Source organism: Giraffa tippelskirchi, chromosome 2, assembly GCF_054371585.1.
Source record: "Giraffa tippelskirchi isolate mGirTip1 chromosome 2, T2T-mGirTip1v1.2.pri, whole genome shotgun sequence".
NCBI lineage: Eukaryota > Metazoa > Chordata > Mammalia > Artiodactyla > Giraffidae > Giraffa > Giraffa tippelskirchi.
The window spans coordinates 23,453,296-23,477,531 of NC_137276.1; the positions used below are offsets into that span (position 1 = coordinate 23,453,296).

At 39.9% G+C, this 24,236-nt stretch overlaps 1 protein-coding gene across 9 annotated transcripts in view; it reads left to right on the top strand.

Annotated features, from left to right (window-relative positions):
- LOC145539476 (VPS10 domain-containing receptor SorCS1) overlaps positions 1–24,236 on the top strand; it is a 580,892-nt gene that overhangs the window by 307,740 nt on the left and 248,916 nt on the right. For all 9 annotated transcript variants that reach the window (XM_081573556.1, XM_081573559.1, XM_081573557.1 and 6 more), the window contains exon 3: positions 9,442–9,541. In XM_081573556.1, the coding sequence (XP_081429682.1) occupies positions 9,442–9,541 (100 nt within the window). The remainder of the gene's footprint in view (positions 1–9,441; positions 9,542–24,236) is intronic.

Consider the following 24,236-nt stretch of genomic DNA (forward strand, 5'->3'; position numbering starts at 1 on the left):
AAGCCTTTTTGAAGAAATAGCCTAGCTCATCCTCAATTCAAAGAGGGTGTCCATCAGGCTTCATGCATTCATTCACACTCTGTCTGTAGAAGGCACCTGCTATGTACCAGCATCGTCCTGAGGACTGGGGACTTGGAAATGAACAGAGATGTGTGCTTTCCTATGGTGCTTACAGAGGTCAGGTTATAAATGCCTGGCAGAGGTTGCTTCATTAAAAATAGAAGAGCATAGATCATGCTGACCACCCTAGTGCCACTTCAGCTTGCAGAGCCCATTGTATTTGCTCATAACAAGGAGTTCAGTGATTCTTGCCTGAATAGGTGAGTTTCTTAATTTTGACTTCGTGGAAATCCAGTGGGCCACATGAGAAGAGCAAACATCTGTGAAGTCAGTCACTCAGCCAAAACAATTAGGTTGCACAAGTGTCTGGGGCACTCTTCTGAGGGATTGGAAGATAGCAGTCCACAAGACATCTTTCCTACCCTCATGGAGCTTGTATTCTGGTGGGAGAATTTTATTTTTTATAATAAAAAATAAGTAAAAATCTTTCAGATGTGGGTAAATATTATGAAGAGAAAATTAAAGAGGCTAAGGAGGAGCAGTGTACTAGGAGAGGGGTTGCTGAAAGAAGTGAGGGGCCATCTGTCAGGGTATCTAGATAAAGAGCTTTCCAAGTACAAAAATAACAAGGCAGGAGTGGGCAGGAATCGGGAGGAGAGGGGAAAAGGAGAGGTACTAGGAATGGGAATCTCAGGATTATATTGCAGTCCTATTAGATACAGAAGTCAGTATTATTTGTCTACAGCAAGTCTGGAGTTTGTATGGAGACTAGGACACTGACTGGTTACCCAGCTTGTGAGCTCCTAAGTCCCATTCAAGTCCCACTTCAAGTCGTGTCTCTTGCAATTCAGCTGTAACGTCTTGGTAATCTTCATGAGCCATCATCACATCATTAACAGGTTGACCCATTCACCTTGTCCGTATTTCTAGCCTCCCCAAGAGCCTAAGTGGGCCACATCAAGGCACATTTTCTTTGTGCATCATTGTGAGAGTTTCTGGTTAAACTTTTCTTAATATGGTTTCTGGCAGGTCCTCTGGATTTTTACCAAGTATGAAGAGAATCCAGGTTTGGGCCTACCCCATGGGGAACTTCTAATAATTTCGGTTCATATTGGTTTTGTAAAACTAGGTTTTGTAAATATATTTCCTTTTTCCTCATGTAGCTTTTGAGAGATGAAATGTAGCATGAGGTTAAAGATACATCCCTTAGTGAGCGTTCCACCCGCGAGTACTGTGGCCTTAGTTAAGCAGGTTGGTTATACATGTGGGCCTTCCTTATCTACAGCATGTGACTAATACCAGTGTCCCGCTCATGGGATTCTGAAGGAGCTGAAGAGCTTAGATCACATTGTAAGCACCCACTAAATGTACATTTATAATATCTGTTAGGATTCTTAAATGTAATAGTCTATTCAGCAATGGAATCCTGACACAGTCATTATAGAAGCAGAGTGCAGAGTCTTATATCAAGTTCTTACCCTTACCTCTCTGATCCAAGTTCCGCACAAAACTACTAACATTTATCCTTCACAATATGATAGGCTAAATGTGGTTACATTTTAAAATAGTAATAGCTTCATGAGATAGTCTTATCTTCTAAGCAAACTAACTCTAACTCCTTTTCAGTGATTGAGATTTTCCTTGAGGATTCACATGATGGGTTTTAGTGAATGTTGGCCAAAGAACACTAAAAATCATCAAGAAAAAGAATGAGTGATAAAATGAGTAACAAAAGCTATAATTTGTAGATGGTTTATTACATACCAGCCATTGTGCTCAGCACTTTTTATGGATTAATTTAGTTTACAAATGATTCTGCACTTATTTATTATCTCATTTGATGATATAAGATTATAGTAGAGGAAATCCAATCACACATTTTATTTCTGCCACTCCTCGTGGAAGCTAGCTGTGCCCAGTGTTCATCCCTTGGAGACTCTGTCATCTCAAAGAGATCATAAGTTCTTGGAAGGCAGGGGCCATGCCTTGAATGTGGTTTCTCCACCCCTCAGAGAAGCTCTTCTCAGCTCTATGCATATAGTAAATACTTAAATAAAGACATGCTTTCAAATGTTCTACAAGTCACTATTTAAGATTCATTTGTCGAAAAGGGTAAAGATTAAGGTTCACACACAAAAGCCTGAAGTCCTTGATTTAATCATTTGATATTTATTTTCCTGGGACACTAATTTTTTAAGATTTCAGTATCTTCTGGCACAGTATAGGTGTTGACAGAAGCTATGTTTTTAATCTGTAATAAGCCAACTTATAAATACAACCTGAAAAAATGCTTGCTTTGGAATGTTTTAAAAAATGGTACAATTGGAGGATTCAAGGCTGCTTATGTTGCATCTTAAGTATGTCTGTGTATGATGCTTATTTTTAAGATTGCTTCCTTTTTGCCTTCACAGCAACAGTCACTTTATAGTTAACATAACTGGCATTTCTCTTGGCAAATTTGATTTGTTTTAAATATTTTTATTGTTCTCCTTTTCTTATGAAACCAAGAGCCATAATCTTTGTTTGAGTTTTTTTTTTTTTTGGTCTTTCTTATTGTTTCCCAAAGTATATTGTTCAGAAGACTAATCTCATTAGATATCTCTCACGAATGGATCCTATAATCAAATGTTTTGAACATGCTTCATGAAATATGCATGTAAGAGGATCACAGTGTATATTAGAATAATAAAATTTATGTATGTATGTAAGAATAACAAAAATTCTAAGTTCTGAAGTTAAGAAACATTAAATTTTGCCTAATCAAGTGTTTCCTAACATTTTTTGATCTCGGATGATACTCCTCTCCCCTGTATCTAGAGATGACACTTAAAATATTTAACAGCTAGTGCACTGGCTCAACAGCCAGCCTGCTGCTCAGCTGTCTGTCTCTCCTCTGTTCTTTCCAAGCCCACATCCCTAGGAGACTGAATTTCCCACATTTGACCATGCAGACATGACTGAAAGCATCTGTTGGCTGTGAAGGGGAGTTTGAGTTTGCAGATGGACCCTAGGAATTGCCTTCCAGGGTGCAGTACCTCCTCCAAGGTCACTGTCTCCTCTGCTGGGGCTCAGGCTGACTGTCATAGGCAGTGGCATTCAGAACAGGTGCTAGAGCAAGTGTCTTGGGTCACACAGTGACACTCTGCTGTTTCACACAGTGACACCCTCAATCTTTCGGTTGCTGGGACTGTAAGGAGATCTGGGCATTTTCCAAGGAGAGACCCTGGTGATGAGGCTGGTAGAAGTAACTACTCAGAGAATGTGAGAATGTGGTGCAGTAAACTATTTGCCAACTGGTTCACAATCATCAAGTGTCTTCACTCCTGTTTCACTGTACCAGTGTATTCCAGCTGGTTGGTTGTTTTACCCATAAAATTTGTCAACACTCCATGTAATTCTGGTTCTCTGGGACAGCCACAGACCACTGCTTGTCTGTGACATTTGGGGTATATGGAAATACATCAGTTTTTTTCTCTTTCTATTAGTTACTATAATACCACAATGTTTAAACATTTAATTTGGCTTGAATTGAGAATTAACAAATTTTGATTCACTTTTTGAGCTTTGAAAAATCAAGGGGCAAAAATGGCACAAAAAAGTAATGGCAGATACCTGAAGTTTCTGGGCTACTGATGTTATAATAAGAGAAAAGTTCCCAGTAACATTGTAAGTTATCTGAAAAAGAAGTCGTTCATGTAAATCTGAATTAGTCACTCCATTATCATCTTTCACACTTGGATTTCAGTTAAATGTGTGTGCGCGCGCGCACACACACACACACACACACACACGCAGAGTTTGCCCTTGTAGTTGTAGTTTGTGTTTTGAATGTAAAAATATTTTTTGAGTAGCTCAGAGATTTAGTTGATAGAAATTATGGGAAACTAATTTTCATGCTTTTATAAACTGATCCCTGCTTCTCCTTTCTTTTACCCCACTAGAAAAACATGAACTGTCCTCTCATCCCCAACACCGTTCTGTCAATTTCTGCCTACCACAAAATTTATAAATGTGGAAGTATTCATACATTTCATCGTCTTTCCGTCAACCCTCCGTAGATTTTGCATCTATGTTTTTTGTTCTTGAACTTGTATCATTCAGAATACAAATAGAAAAAGTTATCCAATAGAAGGAGCTAGAGAAAGACTAGTGAAATTTTGGAGACAAGCGAGTCCCAGTAAGAACAGAAATTTGACTCAGTAAATCCACAGTGAGAGTGGGAAAAACTGGTCAAACACCAGGATTAGACTGAGTAAAGAAAGAAGCCTCAGATATTTCTTAGAAAGTAGGAGGAATTTTCATGTCCAGATGAGTCTGATGAGAAAAAAAATATGGAAAGAGAATTTAAAGAAGTTTAATGTGGTCAATAGATAAGCTCTTCTGTGAAGAGATTAGGAATATCCTTCAAATATTCCTGGTTATTAAGCAAGCATTTGTTCGATTGGGCTAAAGCCCAGAATGGTCCTGAGGAACTCTAGTGATGTATTTGGATTAGATAAGGTGACTTCTAGTTTTTGATGCTCTGACTACAGCAGACCCCTGAGCAACACAGATTTGAACTCTATGTGTATCCATTTATACAGTTTTTTTTTTTTTTTTTAGTAGTAAATACTGTAGACTCTACAATCTGTGTTTGGTTGACTCCTTGGATGCAGAACCACAGATGTGGATAAACTGTGTATATAGGGGGCCAGTGATAAGTTGTATGCTGATTTTTGACTACAGGAATTGTTGGCACCCCTAACCCACTTATTATTCAAGTATCATGTCTACATCCCTTTTCTAAAACCCTACCCACTTTCCATTTCCAAGATCCATAGTCTTTCTAAGAAATTTTTCATAATACCCCAATCTTCAGTAATTTGGAGTGTAACTTAATTCTATAAAGTATTGTCTATATTTACTTACTTATAATTTATGTATATAATATTATGTATTATAGTCTAATATCATCTATAATATTTATCTATCTTATATAAATATTTTTTGGTAAAGAACTCTCTCTATCTCCAGCCATAGTAAATTCTCAATTCCTTAATTCCTAGCTGATATGTTTTATAGCTTTCTGACTCTGATTCTTGCCTTGAGAACCCCATGAATAGTATGAAAAGGCAAAAAGATAGGACACTGAACCATGAACTCCCCAGGTCGGTAGGTGCCCAACATGCTACTGGAGATCAGTGGAGAAATAACTACAGAAAGAATTAAGGGATGGGGCCAAAGCAAAAATAAAACCCAGTTGTGAATGGGACTGGTGATAGAAGCAAGATTCAATGCTGTAAGAGCAATATTGCATAAGAACCTGGAATGTTAGGTCCATGAATCAGGGCAAATTGGAAGTGGTCAAACAGGAGATGGCAAGAGTGAACATCGACATTCTAGGAATCAGGGAACTAAGATGGACTGGAATGGGTGACTTAAACTCAGATGACCATTATATCTACTACTGTGGGCAGGAATCCCTTAGAAGAAATGGAGTAGCCATCATAGTCAACAAAAGAGTCCGAAATGCAGTACTTGGATGCAATCTCAAAAATGACAGAATGATCTCTGTTCATTTCCAAGGTGAACCATTCAATATCACGGTAATCCAAGTCTATGCCCTGACCAGTAACGCTGAAGAAGCTGAAGTTGAACAGTTCTATGAAGACCTACAAGACCTTCTATAAATAACACCCAAAAAAGATGTCCTTTTCATTATAGGGGACTGGAATGCAAAAGTAGGAAGTCAAGAAACACCTGGAATAATAGGCAAATTTGGCCTTGGAGTACAGAATGAAGCAGAGCAAAGGCTAATAGAGTTCTGCCAAGACAACGCACTGGTCATAGCAAACACCCTCTTCCAACAACACAAGAGAAGACTCTACACATGGACATCACCAGATGGTCAACACTGAAATCAGATTGATTATATTCTTTCCAACCAAAGATGGAGAAGCTCTGTACAGTCAGCAAAAACAAGACTGGGAGCTGACTATGGCTCAGATTATGAACTCCTTAATGGCAAATTCAGACTGAAATTGAAAAAAATGGAGAAAACCACCAGACCATTCAGGTATGACCTAAATCAAATCCATCATGACTATACAGTAGAAGTGAGAAATAAGATTTAAAGGAATAGATCTGATAGACAGAATACCCAATGAACTATGGATGGAGGTTCGTGACATTGTACAGGAGACAGGAATCAAGACCATCTCCAAGAAAAAGAAATGCAAAAAAGCAAAATGGCTGTCTGAAGAGGCCTTACAAATAGCTGTGAAAAGAAGAGAAGTGAAAAGCAAAGGAGAAAAGGAAAGATATACCCATCTGAATGCAGAGTTCCAAAGAATAACAAGGAGAGATAAGAAAGCCTTCCTCAGTGATCAATGCAAAGAAATAGAGGAAATCCAAGAATGGGAAAGACTAGAGATCTTTTCAAGCAAATTAAAGATACTAAGGGAACATTTCATGCAAAGATGGGCTCAATAAAGGACAGAAATGGTATGGACCTAACAGAAGCAGAAGATTTTAAGAAGAGGTGGCAAGAATACACAGAAGAACTGTACAAAAAAGTTCTTCATGGCCCAGACAATCACGATGGTGTGATCACTCATCTAGAGCCAGACATCCTGGAATGTGAAGTCCAGTGACCCTTAGAAAGCATCACTATGAACAAAACTAGTGGAGGTAATGGAATTCCAGTTGAGCTATTTCAACTCCTCAAAGATGATGCTGTGAAAGTGCTGCACTCAATATGCCAGCAAATTTTGAAAACTCAGCAGTGTCCAAAGGACTGGAAAAGGTCAGTTTTCATTCCAATCCCGAAGAAAGGCAATGCCAAAGAATGCTCAAACTACCTCACAATTACACTCATCTCACATGCTAGTAAAGTAATGCTCACAATTCTCCAAGCCAGGCTTCAGCAATACATGAAATGTGAACTTCCAGATGTTCAAGCTGGTTTTAGAAAAGGCAGAGGAACCAGATATCAAATTGCCAACATCCACTGGATCATTAAAAAGGCAAGCGAGTTCCAGAAAAGCATCTATTTCTGCTTTATTGACTATGCCAAAGCCTTTGACTGTGTAGATCACAATAAACTGTGGAAAATTCTGAAAGAGATGGGAATACCAGACCACCTGACCTGCCTCTTGAGAAACCTGTATGCAGGTCAGGAAGCAACAGTTAGAACTGGACATGGAACAACAGACTGGTTCCAAATAGGAAAAGGAGTACGTCAAGGCTGTATATAGTCACCCTGCTTATTTAACTTATATGCAGAGGACATCATGAGAAACGCTGGGCTGGAAGAAACACAAGCTGGAATCAAGATTGCCAGGAGAAATATCAATAACCTCAGATATGCGGATGACACCACCCTTATGGCAGAAAGTGAAGAAGAACTAAAGAGCCTCTTGATGAAGGTGAAAGAGGAGAGTGAAAAAGTTGGCTTAAACCTCAACGTTCAGAAAACTAAGATCATGGCATCTGGTCCCATCGCTTCGTGGCAAATAGATGGGGAAACTGTGTCAGACTTTATTTTTCTGGGCTCCAAATCACTGCAGATGGTGACTGCAGCCATGAAATTAAAAGACGCTTACTCCTTGGAAGGAAAGTTATGACCAACCTAGATAGCATATTAAAAAGCAGAGACATTACTTTGCCAACAAAGTGTGGCTATGGTTTTTCCCGTGGTCATGTATGGATGTGAGAGTTGGATGGTGAAGAAAGCTGAGCGCTGCAGAATTGATGCTTTTGAACTGTGGTGTTGGAGAAGACTCTTGAGAGTCCCTTGGACTCCAAGAAGATCCACCCAGTCCATCCTAAAGGAGATCAGTCCTGGGTGTTCATTGATTGGAAGGACTGATGTTGAAGCTGAAACCTCAATACTTTGGCCACCTGATGCAAAGAGCTGACTCATTGGAAAAGATCCTGGTGCTGGGAAAGATTGAGGGCAGGAGGAGAAGGGGATGACGGAGGATTAGATGGCTGGATGGCATCACCGACTCGATGGACATGGGTTTGAGTGGACTCAGGGAGTTAGTGATGAACAGGGAGGCCTGGCGTGCTGCGGTTCATAGAGTCGCAAAGAGTCGGACACGACTAAGCGACTGAACTGAACTGAGTTCTGGTGCCTGGTCCGGAGTAGGCTCTTAATATATGACATTGAGGTTAATAACTGACAACTGTTCTATTTCATCTTTATGGTATATGGAAATATGAAACTTCTATCATATCATAAATAAGTTTAAATAATTGGATTTTTGTGATTTTTCTTATTAAACCAACTTAATTTTCTGAGTCTTGTTAATTTTCATCTCTTTCATTACATATAACGCAGTTCCACTTTCTTTTTCTGCCTGAGAGCTATTGGATTCTTGAAAGTCAGGGCTGTACCCTGGAACATAGCACAGTGCTTGGTTCATCTTAGATGTTCTACAAATATGAATGGATGAGTTGCATTTTCTCTGGAAATCTCCTGTATGTGTAAAGAAGCTGACAGATATTATATTTTCCCCTTTAAATAAAAAAAAAAACTGTGGTATAATGTAACACTGAGCTTAGAGTCAGAATACCTAGAGTCAAATTCTAACTGACTTTGAATAGATTATTCATGTTCTCTCAGCCACTTTCTTCAAATACAGATAATATTTCCTACTGAACTTGGTTCCAACGATGATCTAGTAAGATGTACAATTCTGAAATATGTAATAGACTTATATAGAGAAGGTGATTAAGTTCTGTTTATTCAGTCTAAATTCATAAGTCATTGACCAATGTCAAGAAAAGATGAGAGAATCTCCAAAAAAGACAGAGTCAGTGCCAAGAAGTAATATCCTCCCAACTCCAGGTGGCTTAACGCTGGAAAAGGCCACCGAGTCAAACTGTGAAATTTCACTTACTATTAAGACGTCTTCTTATTCTTAAATAATAAGAAAAGACTGAATGACCTTTGGAGGAACTAGCCCACCATATATTCTATGACTCATGAAAGAAAACACAATTTGTAGATAAATCAGGAGAACCTACTTTTCCACTGTGCCAAAGATAAAGCAGAAGTTTGGAAATGTCAGATCTAAGTAAAAGGTCTTTATTTCTTAGTCTTGATTCAAGGGACACCCTCATTCCTAATTTTTAAAAATTAAACATTCTCTATGCAATGCACGTACCTTAAGGAGCAGTTAGAGATGGAGTTTTAATTTTTACCAATTCAATTTAAATGCAAATGTTAACCACTCATATGATGCTACTGTGTACATAATTAAGCATCATTATATACTACATGAATCATTTAGAAACCTCTGGAGAGCCATTCTACTATGTAAAACATGCATTACATTGACAAGCAGGTAAATGACGTATACTTCTGTCCTCATTAATGCTCCTTTTGAATTATAGGTCAACTGATTATGGGACAACCTATGAGAAGTTGAATGATAAAGTTGGGTTGAAAACGATTTTAAGCTATCTCTACGTGTGTCCTACCAACAAGCGTAAGGTAAGAAGTGTGTATTAAGCATGCTGTTTATTCATGATGTGACTTCTGTCTTGGCTAGCTCACCTCTCTAAACCACCTAAAAATCCATTACAGTTAAGCTTTAAGAGATATAAAGATGAGTTGATGGATATTAAGGTGGTAAAATGTCTGACACATCATAATTTTCAGATCAGCAGCTGTGAATGTAGGAGAGAGGCAGGCATATCATCATTTCCAAAAGGCAGCTATAGGGAATGTCCTGTTGTGTGGATGTTCCAGACTCTTACAAGAGTTCTGACCAATCAGTGGCAGGAATCAGAATGAAGCTTGACAAAACAAAAGAACAGATGGGATTCTCATGGAATGTCCACCTCTATTCCCTTGACATGGAATAAATAGATTGACTAGAATTGAAGTGAATGCATTGTCCTAAGCAGGTTGGCAGTTTCATTTCTAAAGTTTATTCAGATTGCACACAAATGTCAGGTTGGAGGCAATGCTGGAAGGAACCCTGAAGATCATCGTATACCACATATTAATTTTACAGATGAGGAAACTAGAGTTCAAAGAAAGGAAATCACTTGCCTCCGTCACAGAGTTATAGGCACAGTTGGGACAAGAATCCAGCTTTCTTGCTTGGCGGTCATCCTGTTTCCACTGCATTATACTGCTGTCATGAAGAGAGGTTTTTTATTCTTCAGTGAAAAGTGAAAGTGTTATTGCTCAGTTGTGTCCAGCTCTTAGCAACCCCATCGACGCTCCTCTGTCCAGGCTCCTCTGTCTAAGGAGTTCTCCAGGCAAGAATACAGGAGTGGGTAGCCATTCCCTTCTCCAGGGGATCTTCCCGACCCAGGGTCTCCCGCTTTGCAGGCAGATTCTTTACCATCCCATGTGATGCACCAGGGAGCTGTCATGAAGATAGGGTTTATTTATTCTTCAGAGAGGGATGTTATTTTCTTAGGAAGAAAATAATATTTGCTTTTAAATGAGAAAGACCTATTTGTTTTAGGAGAAGAGTGGTGTTACATTCATTGTCTGGTTTTAGAAATTTGAACTATCCAATTTCTAAGTATTATATAAGTTATATGAATAGATAAGAATATCTATCAGGAAATTGAAAAAGGTTGTTCATTTGTCCCAAGCCATATTTAATAGAATATGTTGGTAGTCCTGATACCTATGTTCTCATTTCAGATCTGTCAATAGGTACTATCATTGACCTTGAGTAGGTAGGTACTACATTTTGTCATCTGGCCCGTAGGTAGATTAGTATATCTCTAAACAAACAGTCATCCTCAACTCTGGCTGTACAGTCAGAGCAATGGGCATCATGAGGTGTACACACCTCTGCCCCACCCCTGTTGCTATGGCTTAGGGCTCAGGGAACTGTATCTTGTGCACGTGTTCCTCAGGTACTTCTGGTATATATCTGGGTTTAAGAACCGCCTAGATAGGGTGTAATATTTCTTCTGGCTCTAAACATTTCAAGTTTTTCAGTTGGAGCAGCATAATTTCCCATTGTGCATGGACTCTGAAGTCAGATGGGTTGAGTAAAAACCCAGCTAAGCCAATTAACAAGTATATAACTAAGGCGATTTACTTAATCTCTCCTAGCACAGTGTCATCACATTGAAAATAAGGATAATTATAGTACCTACCTCGGGAGGAAAGTTTTAAGGACTACATTAACTAAGGCACTTCAGGTGTTTAGCACAGAATATCTAAGGCCTACCATGTTTTCTCTTCGCTTTATTCTCCTTTGCTTATCTTTCTTCTCCTCCTCCATCAAATAATTACCGGAAATAATAGTAGTGACCATCCTCTGTAAATATCAGTGTTTAGTAGACTTTCTGCAATGATAGAAGTGTTCCTCTGAGCTGTCCAGTACTATAGACGCTAAGCACTCGGGGCTATTACTTGAATTATGGCTAGTGTGCCTGTGGAGCCAGATTTTACATTTAATTTCATTTTAGTTAATTTGAATGTAAATAGCCACATGTGGCTGTTGGCCACAGTATTGGGCAGCACAGTTAAATAATGTCAGCCTCACAAATTTAGCGATTTATCCTGAACATTCCTATCTTGCCCTTCCTGGCTGATGACTGGTCCAGCATCAACAATTACATCTAAATAATTTTGATTTGTTGTATACAGTCCTAAATTGAGGAGCTGAACTTATATCCTTTATTTTTTATAATGCGATTTAGCTGTGTTTGTTGGCTTTAAATCAATTCTTGTAATCTCTATTGATTTTTCCTCTAGTTCACATTTTTAGTCAATTTTATTTAACAATCAACCAATTGTAGACACCATAAGATAAAGAAAGAAATAAGCCAGCTTTTCACCCTCAAAGATCCTGTATTCTAGTAGTAATGCAGTATGACTTTTTTTATAATTACGAAGGCTCTGACTCTGCTTCCACCTAGCAGGTGTCTTTGGGTGAGTCGTTTACATTTGTAAAGTGATATAGTCAAAATAAAGGAATTTACATCTAGAAGAGACCTTAGAATTGTTCTGATCTAGGGATAGTCTCTGTTTATTAATGCCATTAGAAAGGAATATGGTTTTTAAAAGTCACATGTCGAGTACTGAATGTCAGCGTAGGCTTTACTGCAGCATCAGAGTATGTGGTAGTGACCTGAAGGCTACAAGATTGTTAGCAGGAACAGCACTTGAAGAATGAGATCTCAAGTCCAAATGTAGCTCCTTAAACTAGAAGGAAAGATTAGACTTAATACAGAAAGGAACCCTGCCATCGAACCTACTGATGTCAATATATCAATGTCAATCAAGGTGCATAGCTAACTATAGTTACTCGCAGGACTTTCAAAAAGACATTTGGCTATGAGCATTTAGCTGAAATTAAGACCTAGGAGAAGGCAATGGCACCCCACTCCAGTACTCTTGCCTAGAAAATCCCATGGACGGAGGAGCCTGGTGGGCTGCAGTCCATGGGGTCGCACAGAGTCGGACACGACTGAGGTGACTTAGCAGCATTCCTTTTTCCAGAGAAAAACAAACAGTTACCCATGACTCTGAGAACAGCTTTCTCTGTGCAGGTTCCCTTCCAGAAGCAGAGGCAGGCCTGAGCTGTTTAAATCACAGTGTTTATGGGTGAACCTAAGAGAAGGGATCTTTTCCTCCACAGATAAATGAGGCTTTCAGGGTCACTTTCTGAGATGCTGATAGATTTAAGAAATATTGGAGGACGATGAAGGTCTTTACAATGGTGCAAAAATCAATAAAGTTGACATAGCAGTATATTTGTGTTCAGTTTTTCTACTTATGAGGTGAATTTATCACCATGAAATATGGACTCCCCCCCCCAAAGGGACATACTTGAGCCAAAGAGATAGTACCTGCCCAACATTTTACAGTGTGAATATATTTCCCCCAATCAATGAGAGTTTATGTTTAAAAAAAATTGCAGAAGAAGAAAAGAAATACCAGGCTCTATTAATTATGCAGGACAAAGGCATTCAGCTTTGCTCTGATTCTCCTAGGACTTCTACATCCTCCAGTGAAAAGGCAGTCTCCTTTAAAGGGTTGTATTAATTCTTTTAAGTCTCCGGGGTGCTGTCTAGCAAGTTAACATCTTTTGTACCAGATACTTCTCTCCCCTCTTCATATCAGTGAGAGCAATTGGAATAAAACTGACATTGGAGTAACTGTCTTACATTCCCAGGGACCTGTTTTGCCTTCCTGTTCTTCTTGCTATTTTTAACAGCTTGTCAGGACCAGCACAGTTCTTCAATCAACATGTCTCCAGCAGCGGGCATCATGCCCTGGCTTTCCAGGCAGCTTGTTAGGGACATTACTGGGATCAGCCTCCAGAACAAAACAGGCCCACATTTACAGTTTAAATTGATGATCATTCATTGGCTATTTCTCTGCAAGCCTGCTGTAAATTACAACAGCTTTCCTTGGATTTGTCTGTTACAGTAAAAACTATAATCTCATCTTAGGTCAGTCTAGGCAATCTTAACTGACTGAGAGACATAGAAATCTGGCTCCCAGGTGTTATCCTAGCTCAAGCATCCTCTATGTCAAAGAAACTCAGCACCTGGCATCCGATATGTGCTGCTGCTGCTGCTGCTAAGTCGCTTCAGTCCGACTGAAGTGTCCGACTCTGTGCGACCCCCGAGACGGCCGCCCACCAGGCTCCCCCGTCCCTGGGATTCTCCAGGCAAGAACACTGGAGTGGGTTGCCATTTCCTTCTCCAAGATATGTGAAGTAGGCTCAAAAGTTACAAGGGTGAGTGGGTACAGGTGCCAGAGGAGAGGCAGGCTACCTATCTGTCACCATGCCTCCAAGGGAATGCACTCCCCCACCTCCCCAGTTCATGATAAATCCCAAGGCTTGCTGGATTCAGAAGTAGTTTATTGGCTACCTATATATAATCTTCTGTGAGAGAAGGTGATTTAACCTGTACCTGAAATGGACATCTGGGATGTAGAGGGTGATGGGGAAAAGTAATACAAATGTATCAGGAAAAAAAAAAAATCAATACTGAAATCTAAGTCTTACTCTTATATTCTCACTGAGTTTATTTGTTTTCTGCCTAAAAAAGGAAAACTTCTTTATACTCCATGTGCATCTGTCTGTAAAACCTTACCCATCACTCCCAACCAACCTTAGCTATGCTCCCTTCATGCAGCGTTGTATAACATCTTCAAGGATTAAAGAAGACAAAATCCTAAGTGGAATCCATTGGGAGAGAGAAGCAAAAAAGTGTTTGTTTTTTTTTAACTCAGAACAGCCAATTCATTTAGTTGTTATATGCTTGTACTCTCTGTACAGTATGTTCCCAGCAAAGAAAAGACCTAGAGATTATTTGTTCTTTATGTTTCCTGTGCCCCCTGCATATCCTAGTTCCTTCTCCTTTCTGTGTTATCACCACTTAATTAATATTGTTCCCACTGAGAGAGCCTTCCAAGACTTTCATCCTATAAATAGGATCCTGGCTCTCCAGAACACATGATCATTCTTGCCGGTCTCTTGATACATGCCAACATGAAACACTGTTTGCATTTTCTCCAGATGTTTAGGTTTTAATTACCGTACTGTATGTGGCACTTTCTAAATAAGCATGTGATTATTGACTTGTTGCCTCTTCTTTTTATATCCTGGACTTAATTCCTCTTGTTATTTGCTTTGGTGGTCTATATCATGTATATATGTGACCTTTTCCTGGAGAAGGAAATGGCAGCCCACTCCAGCATTCTTGCCTGGAGAAGAATCCCATGGGCAGAGGAGCCTGGCTGGCTACAGTTCATAGGGTCACAAAGAGTCAGACATGACTGAAGTGACTTAGCACGCATGTGACCTTTTGGCGCAGAAAAGAAGTGTACTTGGAAGTGTCCTCATCTTCTCTTAGGAAGAATGATGAAATTGTTGAATCAGAGCCTAAAAGATGTTGGACATTTTAAGATGCTGCTTTTGCATTTAACAGATAGGGAAACTGAGTCTTGAGAGTTTAGTATCTTGCCTGAGGCTGCATGCAGCTGGCAAATAAAGCACAAAGATGATTAAACCTTTAAGTGTTAGTCGCTCAGTCATGTCCCATTCTTAGCAGACCCCATGGACTGCAGCCCACCAGGCTCCTCTGTCCATGGGATTCTCCAAGCAAGAATACTGGAGTGGGTTGCCATTCCCTTCTCCAGGGGAATCTTCCCGACCCAGGGATCAGACCCAGGTCTCCTGCATTGCAAGTAGATTCTTTACTGTCTGAGTTAAAGTCATCCTCAAATGCCACCTATTCCATAAAACTGAATCAATTCTGCTAACAAAACTTTCTCACTCCCCCTGACCTCCCAGGCATCTGCTTCTGTTTCCAGCACTTCTCTCTCCTGATTATAATTGTTCTTGACCCTGTGTAATCACCCCTTTAGAACGCAGGGTGCTAGATGGGATATTGCGACTTGATCCACTTTCTTGTCTCTAACAATCAGAGCACAGGGTTTTGGTGTCCAGTCATGTCCAACACATGGCTGAGGATTTGAATTGAACTTAGGTGGGTTTTGGACTCCTAGGCTGGATCTTGAAAAGAAAAATACAGTGTGAAACTAGCTTTGACTCGTTTATTTTCTCTAATTATAAAATTAATTTTTCTACATGAATAAATAAGGACAGTTAAAAGGAAAAAAAATCCCTGTAGGTTTTAATAATTTCTAAGTCATAGTTTTATCTTTTTTATAATTTTATATATAATTTTATCTTTTCTAGCCAAGAAGAGCATGATTAATATTTAAAATTCCAGGACTTTGCATAGCACTCACTTGGCATTATCCGGTGAGGCCGAGGAGAGCAAGTGTATTGTATAATACATCAAAGAGGGTGCGTGGCATTTCCCTTGGCAGACAGGCAACACTTGCTCATTCTACCCTAACTCTTTTATCTGTCCCTTTGTACACAAGATCATGCATTTGCCTCTAATCTTTTAAAAAATAATGTATGTTTCATTCATAAAGAAGTACAACGCATGAATCCAGAAACAGAATGGAAGTTGTATTTTCCAAACTTCAGTAGAAGTGACTTTTCTGTGTGTGTGTGTTTTTTTTTTTTTTTTTTGGAAACAAATACTAACTTGCCTGCATTTAGCCTGGGCAATGATGGCTAAAGGGAGTAAGGGAGAGATCACGTCCTTTGATCCTTCCTGGTTACAGCTGAGTGTTTATGCTGTTTCAGTCCATCAAACATTGTTCTGTTCTTTTCTTGAGCCTTCAAAAATCAAATCAAATCCAAGAAAGCATGCTACATCTACATTTTTTCCCTCTGGGTGATGTTCAAACAGTCGTCCAAGCCCCTGGGTTTCAAATAAGCTATAGAATAATAAGTGTAAAGTGCTGTTTGAAATGGGCAGAGTGCCAGGAGCAGTGCCCACCTGCAAACTCCCCTGTCACTCCAAGGTGGCCCTGGGGAGGCCTCTGGAACTCCTGGGATCCACAGAACACAGTGGTAAACAGAAATAAAAAAAGAAAAAAATGAAATCACTGATCTAAGCCATTCCCCTTCTGTATGTGGAACTACATTTGAAACAGCCATATACTTTGTACTATTTTATATAAATCAAAGCACTTATGATAACATTCATAGATTTAAAAATCTAATCAAACCAGTCTTTTTTATTTTAACACAGTGTGGTACAGAGTAGGTACACAGTTGATTTTTATTGACTTTTATCTCTGTCTCTCTAACACTAATTTAAAAAGGAAAGAAAAGAAAGGCAGATTTAGAATGTGCCTGGTTTTCCAGAACTTACCAGGTTAACTAGTAATTCACTGTTTAATTTCATGAAGCTTTAAGTAGCAATGCATATCATTTTTTTGTTCTTAGAAAGAAGCTTCTTGCATAATTAAGATCACATATTTATTATTCCTCATTTGTAAGATGTTGTGTCTATCACATATAATAAGCATCTGATACAGTAAATATTAATTATGAATCATTGATCTAAAAGGAAACAACTAACTTATATCTGCATAAAGGTGAGTTTATAATGTTGATGCTATAATTCAGAGTTTTATTAGCCACATTAAAGTAACTAGCTAGATTTCAAACAAGTAGCTGCTGCTGCTGCTGCTAAGTCGCTTCAGTCGTGTCCGACTCTGTGCGACCCCACAGACGGCAGCCCACCAGGCTCCCCCGTCCCTGGGATTCTCCAGGCAAGAATACTGGAGTGGGTTGCCATTTCCTTCTCCAGTGCATGAAAGGGAAAAGTGAAAGTGAAGTCGCTCAGTCGTGTCCGACTCTTAGCGACCCCATGGACTGCAGCCTACGAGGCTCCTCCGTCCATGGGATTTTCCAGGCAAGAGTACTGGAGTGGGATGCCATTACCTTCTCCGTCAAACAAGTAGAATGGTTATAAATACCCAGTAGTGAGGGTAGTGAAAGTTGCTCTGTTGTGTCCAACTCTTTGTGACCGCGTGGATTGTAGCCTGCCAGGCTCCTCTGTCCATGGGATTCTCCAGGCAAGAATATTGGAGTGGATAGCTGTTCCCTTTTCCAAGGAATCTTCCCAACCCAGGGATCGAACCCAGGTCTCCTGTATTACAGGTGGATTATTTACCATCTGAGCCACCAGGGAAGCCCTATAAATATCCAGAGGTCAACCATTTCTAAGTTTAGGTAATGCCTTCTCGTTGACTTCAGGGGGTGTTTCTTTCCCAAAGGCGGGGAAATAGAACTCTGTCTTTTGGTGTTATTCATTTTTAACAAATGTATTTAATGAGGGTAGAGATACCCTGAATTAATCTTGAAATATCGTCAAGTAAGAGTGATCTGGAAACTGTGCTTCCAGGTATATGCTTCTTATACCAACGAATGAGTCTCAGAAGATAGTTGTTTCTGTGGGCCAGTGGACAGTTTTCTCAAAAATGAAAAGAAACCTATATCAGAGGCTGGTCATCCTTCAAATATGCCAAATAGGCTACGTGCTTAACCTTCTTTGGGGAACAGATCTTTTTTTATTTAGTTATCTATCTCGTTATTTATTTATTTTTGTCTCATCATCTGTCCTTATTAGAATTCTTGTTCTCTGAGGTCTGACTGGCCTAATGTTAAATGCCCATCCATTACCCTTTTATGAAGGTCAGATGCATTATTTCAGCTTGATTCCAAGTTATAGTGTGCTGTGGAAAGTGGTCAGAGGTCTTTTCAACATTCTGGTCTGTTTGCTTGCTGCATACTCCCTGTGGTTTCTCAGAGGTTTCCATCATTCGGTGTTTGACACACTGTATCTAGAACATTTGTTTCTCGTGAATAGCCCTTGCTGCTCTCATGACGGATGGAGATGAATGCCTGCTGCTACAGGAAATGTGCCATATTTACTAGGGTGGGGATGTTTCACTCCAATATATCAGATCTACTCCAAGCTTTCTTTTGGTGCTGTCAGGAAAAACAAAGTCGATGTTGATGAATCTTTAATAAAATCACTATTTTTTTTTCTTCCCTGGAGAAAGTAAGAGAATACCTCTAGCCTCAGGAGCTGGAGTGTTTCCATTTAAACAGTTCCCTTTTCTGACCTGACCTTCCTCTTGACCAAATCTTCTTTTGATAGTTTTTCCCTCTGTTCTTCTAGAAATCCACCTCTCATTGTGCTGGGCCCCTAGCTGATAACATGTTTCTCATTCCATAACCCTCCAAGTCAACTACTTAGAATGGGTTTCACAGGACAAAATACCATAACTTATTGGTACAAGATGGACTACGATCTTCATAGGCAAAAAGGCCTGTAGTACAGCATATACAGTCTGATGCCTGGACCAGAGCAGTCTCTTCTTTACCTGCTTGGGGTTGTGTGTGCTTGCTTGGGGACTGGAATACTAAGTGTCTCCATGATTGACAGCATCTCCCAACCAGGAAATGAGCATACCTGTTGTGGAGAAAAGGACGATTGCAGATAAATCCAAAAAGTATAGAATGGGGGAAAATAAAACAGCCTGAATACGCTGTCTCTCACAGATAAGACAAAAGTTATAGGAGGAAAGACACAGGCGTTAAGCTCAGAGGGATGATGATAGAGGTTAGTACAAAGCATTTAGAAAACAAAATGGTGATGAGAGAAAGGTAGTAAAAGCACAGTGAACTCATAAGTTTGAAGAAAAAGAAATAATAAAATCATATGTATTCTCAGCAGTAGATTAAGAATGTCTTGAGATCTATGAGAGAGGAGGACTGGCTCATTCACTAGAAACTTATTAAGATTTTCAGAGGGAGTACAATTTACCTTTATCTCTCTGCTCTTCCTGAGTACTTTCAAAGGGGGAAAAGATGTTGATGGCTGTGGCCAAAATTGGTTTTGCCAGGGAGGAAAAACAATTTAGACTCAAGTGTGGAGGAGTGACAGGCCTAGATCTAGGCTCCCCAGCTCCCCAGTGGCAGATGCAAATATCTCCACTGCCTGCGCTTAAAGAACTTTTGTCCCTTTAATGCTGTCTCCCTTAGCTGCTCCCCATCCCTCTATGGAATGGCCTCTTCTATGTATGTGGACACCTGCTGGTTTCTGCACTTAGGTGCTTCAACTCAGCGTCTATCTTCAGTCACCATGGAGCTACACTTGGTCATTTGAAGGCAGTCACTGTGAATGTTTGCGTAGTAGAGTTGTGTCCGACTCTTTGCGACCCCATGGACTGTAGACCAACAGGTTCCTCTGTCCATGGGGTTCTCCAGGCAAGAATACTAGAGTGGGTTGTCCTGCCTTTCTCCAGGGGATCTTCCCAACCCAGGGATCAAACCTGCATCTCTTACATCTCCTGCATTGGCAGGCGGGTTCTTTACCACTAGCACCACCTGGGAAGCCCTAGTAGAGTCATCAGTCACGTGTAATAGTTAATCTAATGCACCCTGAAGCTGGTCTGACTGACTTGCAATTCCAGCTAGGCCACATACTAGGTACCCTTGTTTAGGTACCCTTAGACAAGGTTTCATGTGTTGGTTTGTTTGTTATTAACCTCACCACAATACTGTTTCCTTATCTCTAAAATAAAATGATTGTGTCCATATCAAGAGTTATTGATAGTTAGGAGAAGAGTTATAACAAGTGAAGAAGAACAGTGCCTGACACATAGCAAGTAGTTAGTCTCATTGTTATCATTTTTATCTGTTTCAAATTATATGGTCATGCCTGATGCTATCATTTGTCAACTCAGCCAATCTTTTTAAACGACTGTATTGTGCCATATCTTTTTTAAGAACTAGGAAGCAGAATAGAAATAGAAGACTTTGTCTTTACTCTTAAGGATTGTACCGTCTGGCAGAGGAGATGAGTATATAAACAGTCAACTAGAACATAGAAGTTATGAATCATAAGAGTTATGTACATAGAATTCTATTTTGGGGACCCAAGGAAGACTTCACAGAGGAGCAAATATTTGTCAAAGGGGAAGGGAAAAGAAGATTAAGAGTGTCTTTCAGTGTATGTGTTGTGAGAAACCAGTGTTCACAGATCACAGTACATACATAGCATTGATTGATTTGCAGATATTAAATAGATAAGCATGTACTTATTTTGACTATCTGTACCTAAGTTAACATGCTAGTTTCCATTTCTATATGACTATACTGACTAATCAAATCAAAATTAAAGTCCTCATGACCCAATTAAATTAGAATTCTAACATAATACTATAATTTTCTCAATTATTATAAATTTTCACCTGTCTTTATAAAATCAATAAACAGGCAAGGATGACATTATTAAAACTGAATTAATAAAACTAAAATTTACCTTATAAATTTCATATATTCAGTATTTATCTTTACTATCGGTCAGACAGAACTATTGATGAGGTTTGGAGGTACAAATTTAAGAAATCAATTGACATATTTTATTGAACACCTTGGCTTGTACTCAGTTCTTTGCAGGTGTTCAGTTCACTTCAGTCACTCAGTCATGTCTGACTCCTTGCGACCCCATGGACTGCAGCTCGCCAGGCCTCCCTGTCCAACACCTCTTGGAGTTTACTCAAACTCGTGTCCAGTGAGTTGATGATGCCATCTAACCATCTCATCCTCTGTCATCCCCTTATCCTCCCACCTTCAATCTTTACCAGTATCAGGGTCTTTTCCAATGAGTCGGCTCTTCATATCAGGTGGCCAAAGTATTGGAGTTTCAGCATCAGTCCTTCCAATGAACATCCAGGACTGATCTCCTTTAGGATGGACTGGTTGGATGTCCTTGCAGTCCAAGAGTCTTCTCCAACACCACAGTTCAAAAGCATCAATTCTTCGGCTCTCAGCTTTCTTTCTAGTCCAAGTCTCACAGCCATACATGACTACTGGAAAAAGTGTAAGTATATTGGTGAATTAAAAACAAAAATAGAGTGTGGACTTCACATTGCCCTTATGGAGTCTGCATTCCTTTTGTGAAGATGCACTTAATGAACAGTGCTGGATAGAAGATGATGGATTGCGTGGTACAGATGGCAAAGGCTCTAAGAATCTGGAGAGCACTGTAGTCTGGGATGATCAGAAAACATCATGAGAGGACTTAGATTGACCAATGAAGCAGACCAGTATTACAGAGGGTCATGACATTCACAACAAAAATATATAATTATCTGTACCAACAATTATTGAGTGCTAGGCAGTAGATAACTACAGAGGCAGTGGCTCAGTTGTAAAAAAAAAAAAAAAAATCCATCTGCCAATGCAGGAGATACAGGAGATGTGGGTTCGATCCCTGGGTCAGGAAGATCCACTGGAGAAGGAAATGGCAACTTACTCCAGTATTCTTGCCTGGAGAATCCCATGGACAAGGGAGCCTGGTGGGCTACAGTCTATGGGGTTGCAAAGAGTTGGACATGACTTAGTGACTTAGCATGCACATACAGGCAGGCAGTAGAAATACAAACATGCCTACAGCAGGGCCCTGTCTGCAAAGACAGGCAGGTAGAGATGAGTATGGGGTTGGCATTGGTTTAGGCACTGTACCTTTGGTTTCCTGAAATCTCAATAATCTGATAACATATTTTATATCCCTTATTCTTTTTGCATCTTAGAAGTGCTCCTTACAATGCTCCTTTGGCACATTGTTTAACCTAATAGTTGATTTAAAAAATATAGGAAACTTATTAAACACTTAGGAGAGCACCCTGATCAGGGGAGTAGGTGAATATTGGGGGTTAATGGTGAAATGAGAAGAATGGAGTGAAACATGGCCATAAGAGAAGCAGTCTAAATACTCAAGGGGGCTCAGTCAGGTCCTTCTGATTTGGGGGATCGGCAGGCAATGCTGGTGTTTCAATTAGTAGTTGAATTCATCCTTTTTGCCACTACTTTTAAAAAGGGGCCAAAAATTCTCTTGAAAAAACAGCAATAATAAATGCTGATGCTTTCCTCTCCAATAACCCCAATTTCACAAGGATGATTGTAGCTTTAGGAGCCAAACCACCCATCCAGCTTGACTCAAATAATCGGACTGTTTGAATTTCGGAGGCATTTAGGAAAAGAGCCAAACTTCTGCTGGACTCCCCTGGTAGCTCAGACAGTAAAGAATCCACCTGCAGTGCAGGAGACCTGGATTCGATTCCTGGGCCGGGAAGATCCCCTGGAGGAGGGCATGGCAACCCACTCCAGTATTGTTAACTGGTGAATCCCATGGACAGAGGAGCCTGGCGGGCTACAGTCCATGGGGTCCCACAGAGCCAGACACAATTGAGCGACTAAGCACATCTGCTGGGAAAAAAGACACTGGACCTCAAGAAGGCACTTGTCTGATATGGGAAGCAGTCTGTTTGCTTTTGAAACCTTTTGTGGTATGTTTGTGTGTACTCACCTCTTTATGACTGCGTTATTTAACCAGCAGATTTACATATTTTCTCAACTGGTTACTGCTGTCTCTGTTTCCAGGGCCCAAGCCCTTCCTGCTTCTATTTGGGAGTGCATTACTGACATTTACAAACTCCCATGGAGGACTCAAGTCAATTACCACCACAGACGCCCATTGTTCCAAGAGAGTTGACCTTTACCCCTAGGCACCAATTAAAATCTATTGCTTCTTACCCCTGCAGTGCTTGCTGTAATTCTGGCTCCATGCCTGGTGTAGCTGGTGGGATGCTTTCTTCTTAATCTTCATCTTATTTTTCTTCCCCAAACCCTAAGACATTGACTTGTGGATGGAAACGTATGTTTTCTCTGGAAGAAAAAGAAGCAGACCCCCAGAGTTAACAAGTTTTCAATTCAATCACCTTTTGTGTCAATACAGAAGACCCTAAATAAATAAAATAATTAGGCAAAAATTGGGACATTGCCTGCAGGTTTACTCTAGATTCACATGTCAGCAGAGCTCACCAGTTACTTCAAGATGGTGATTTGTTGCTAATTGCAGGGCCTTTCTGCCATAGGCATAGCTGGCCTGTTCCGTGGCAGGCTGTCAGAGGGATTGAAGTCCCAGAGTGCAGAAGTTAGGCACAGAGCCCTCTGCACATTAAGTTATATGTGTTACTAGTGCATAGCTAGGACGGTAGCCTTTTAGGTAATCTTAAATTTCTTTCTTTCTTTAATGGGATGTGAGATCAGGGCATTTAGAGCCAGAGTAGTTTGTCAGATCACAGATGTTCATCATGAGAAGATTGATATCTCTGGTCGACAATAGCCTTAAGATGTGTTAATTTAAGGGAATAAACTTGACAACGTATTCAGAGGTTGGTTTATCATCTCCTTTGTAATTATTTCCACTCTTGACTTCTATTTCCCCCATCTTCTGTTGTGACGGAGGTGTGATGCTGCTGACATTTTGATGAAGTATGAAGCCAAATTCTACCAACCCAGTAATTTTAGTAGAAATGGCCATCTGTAAACACAGTGGCCCAGGAAGGAGTCTCTCTGTATTCACAGTGAGACAAGAAGTCCTGATTTGCTAGAAGTAAATGGAGTTTGAAATTTGCCTCTCTCTGTTTAGTTTGAAATTCCAGATCTAAGCAAGTTGAAGTTGGACAGAAAGCACCATCCTCTTCTTTTTTTTTTTTTTTTTTTTATAAATTTATTTATTTTAGTTGGGGGCTAATTACTTTACAATATTGTAATAGTTTTTGCCATACATTGACATGAATTCTTATAGCCACTTTCTCCCACCTCCTCCCTGCACTGCTAGCAAACAACCAGACAGAAAATGAAATTGATTCTTTGATTTGCAGAAGGGGGAACGGTTCCCACAGTTTTATTATCCTCCCCCATTTCCCCTGTCTTTACTAGTTGAAATTTTATAGACTCGTG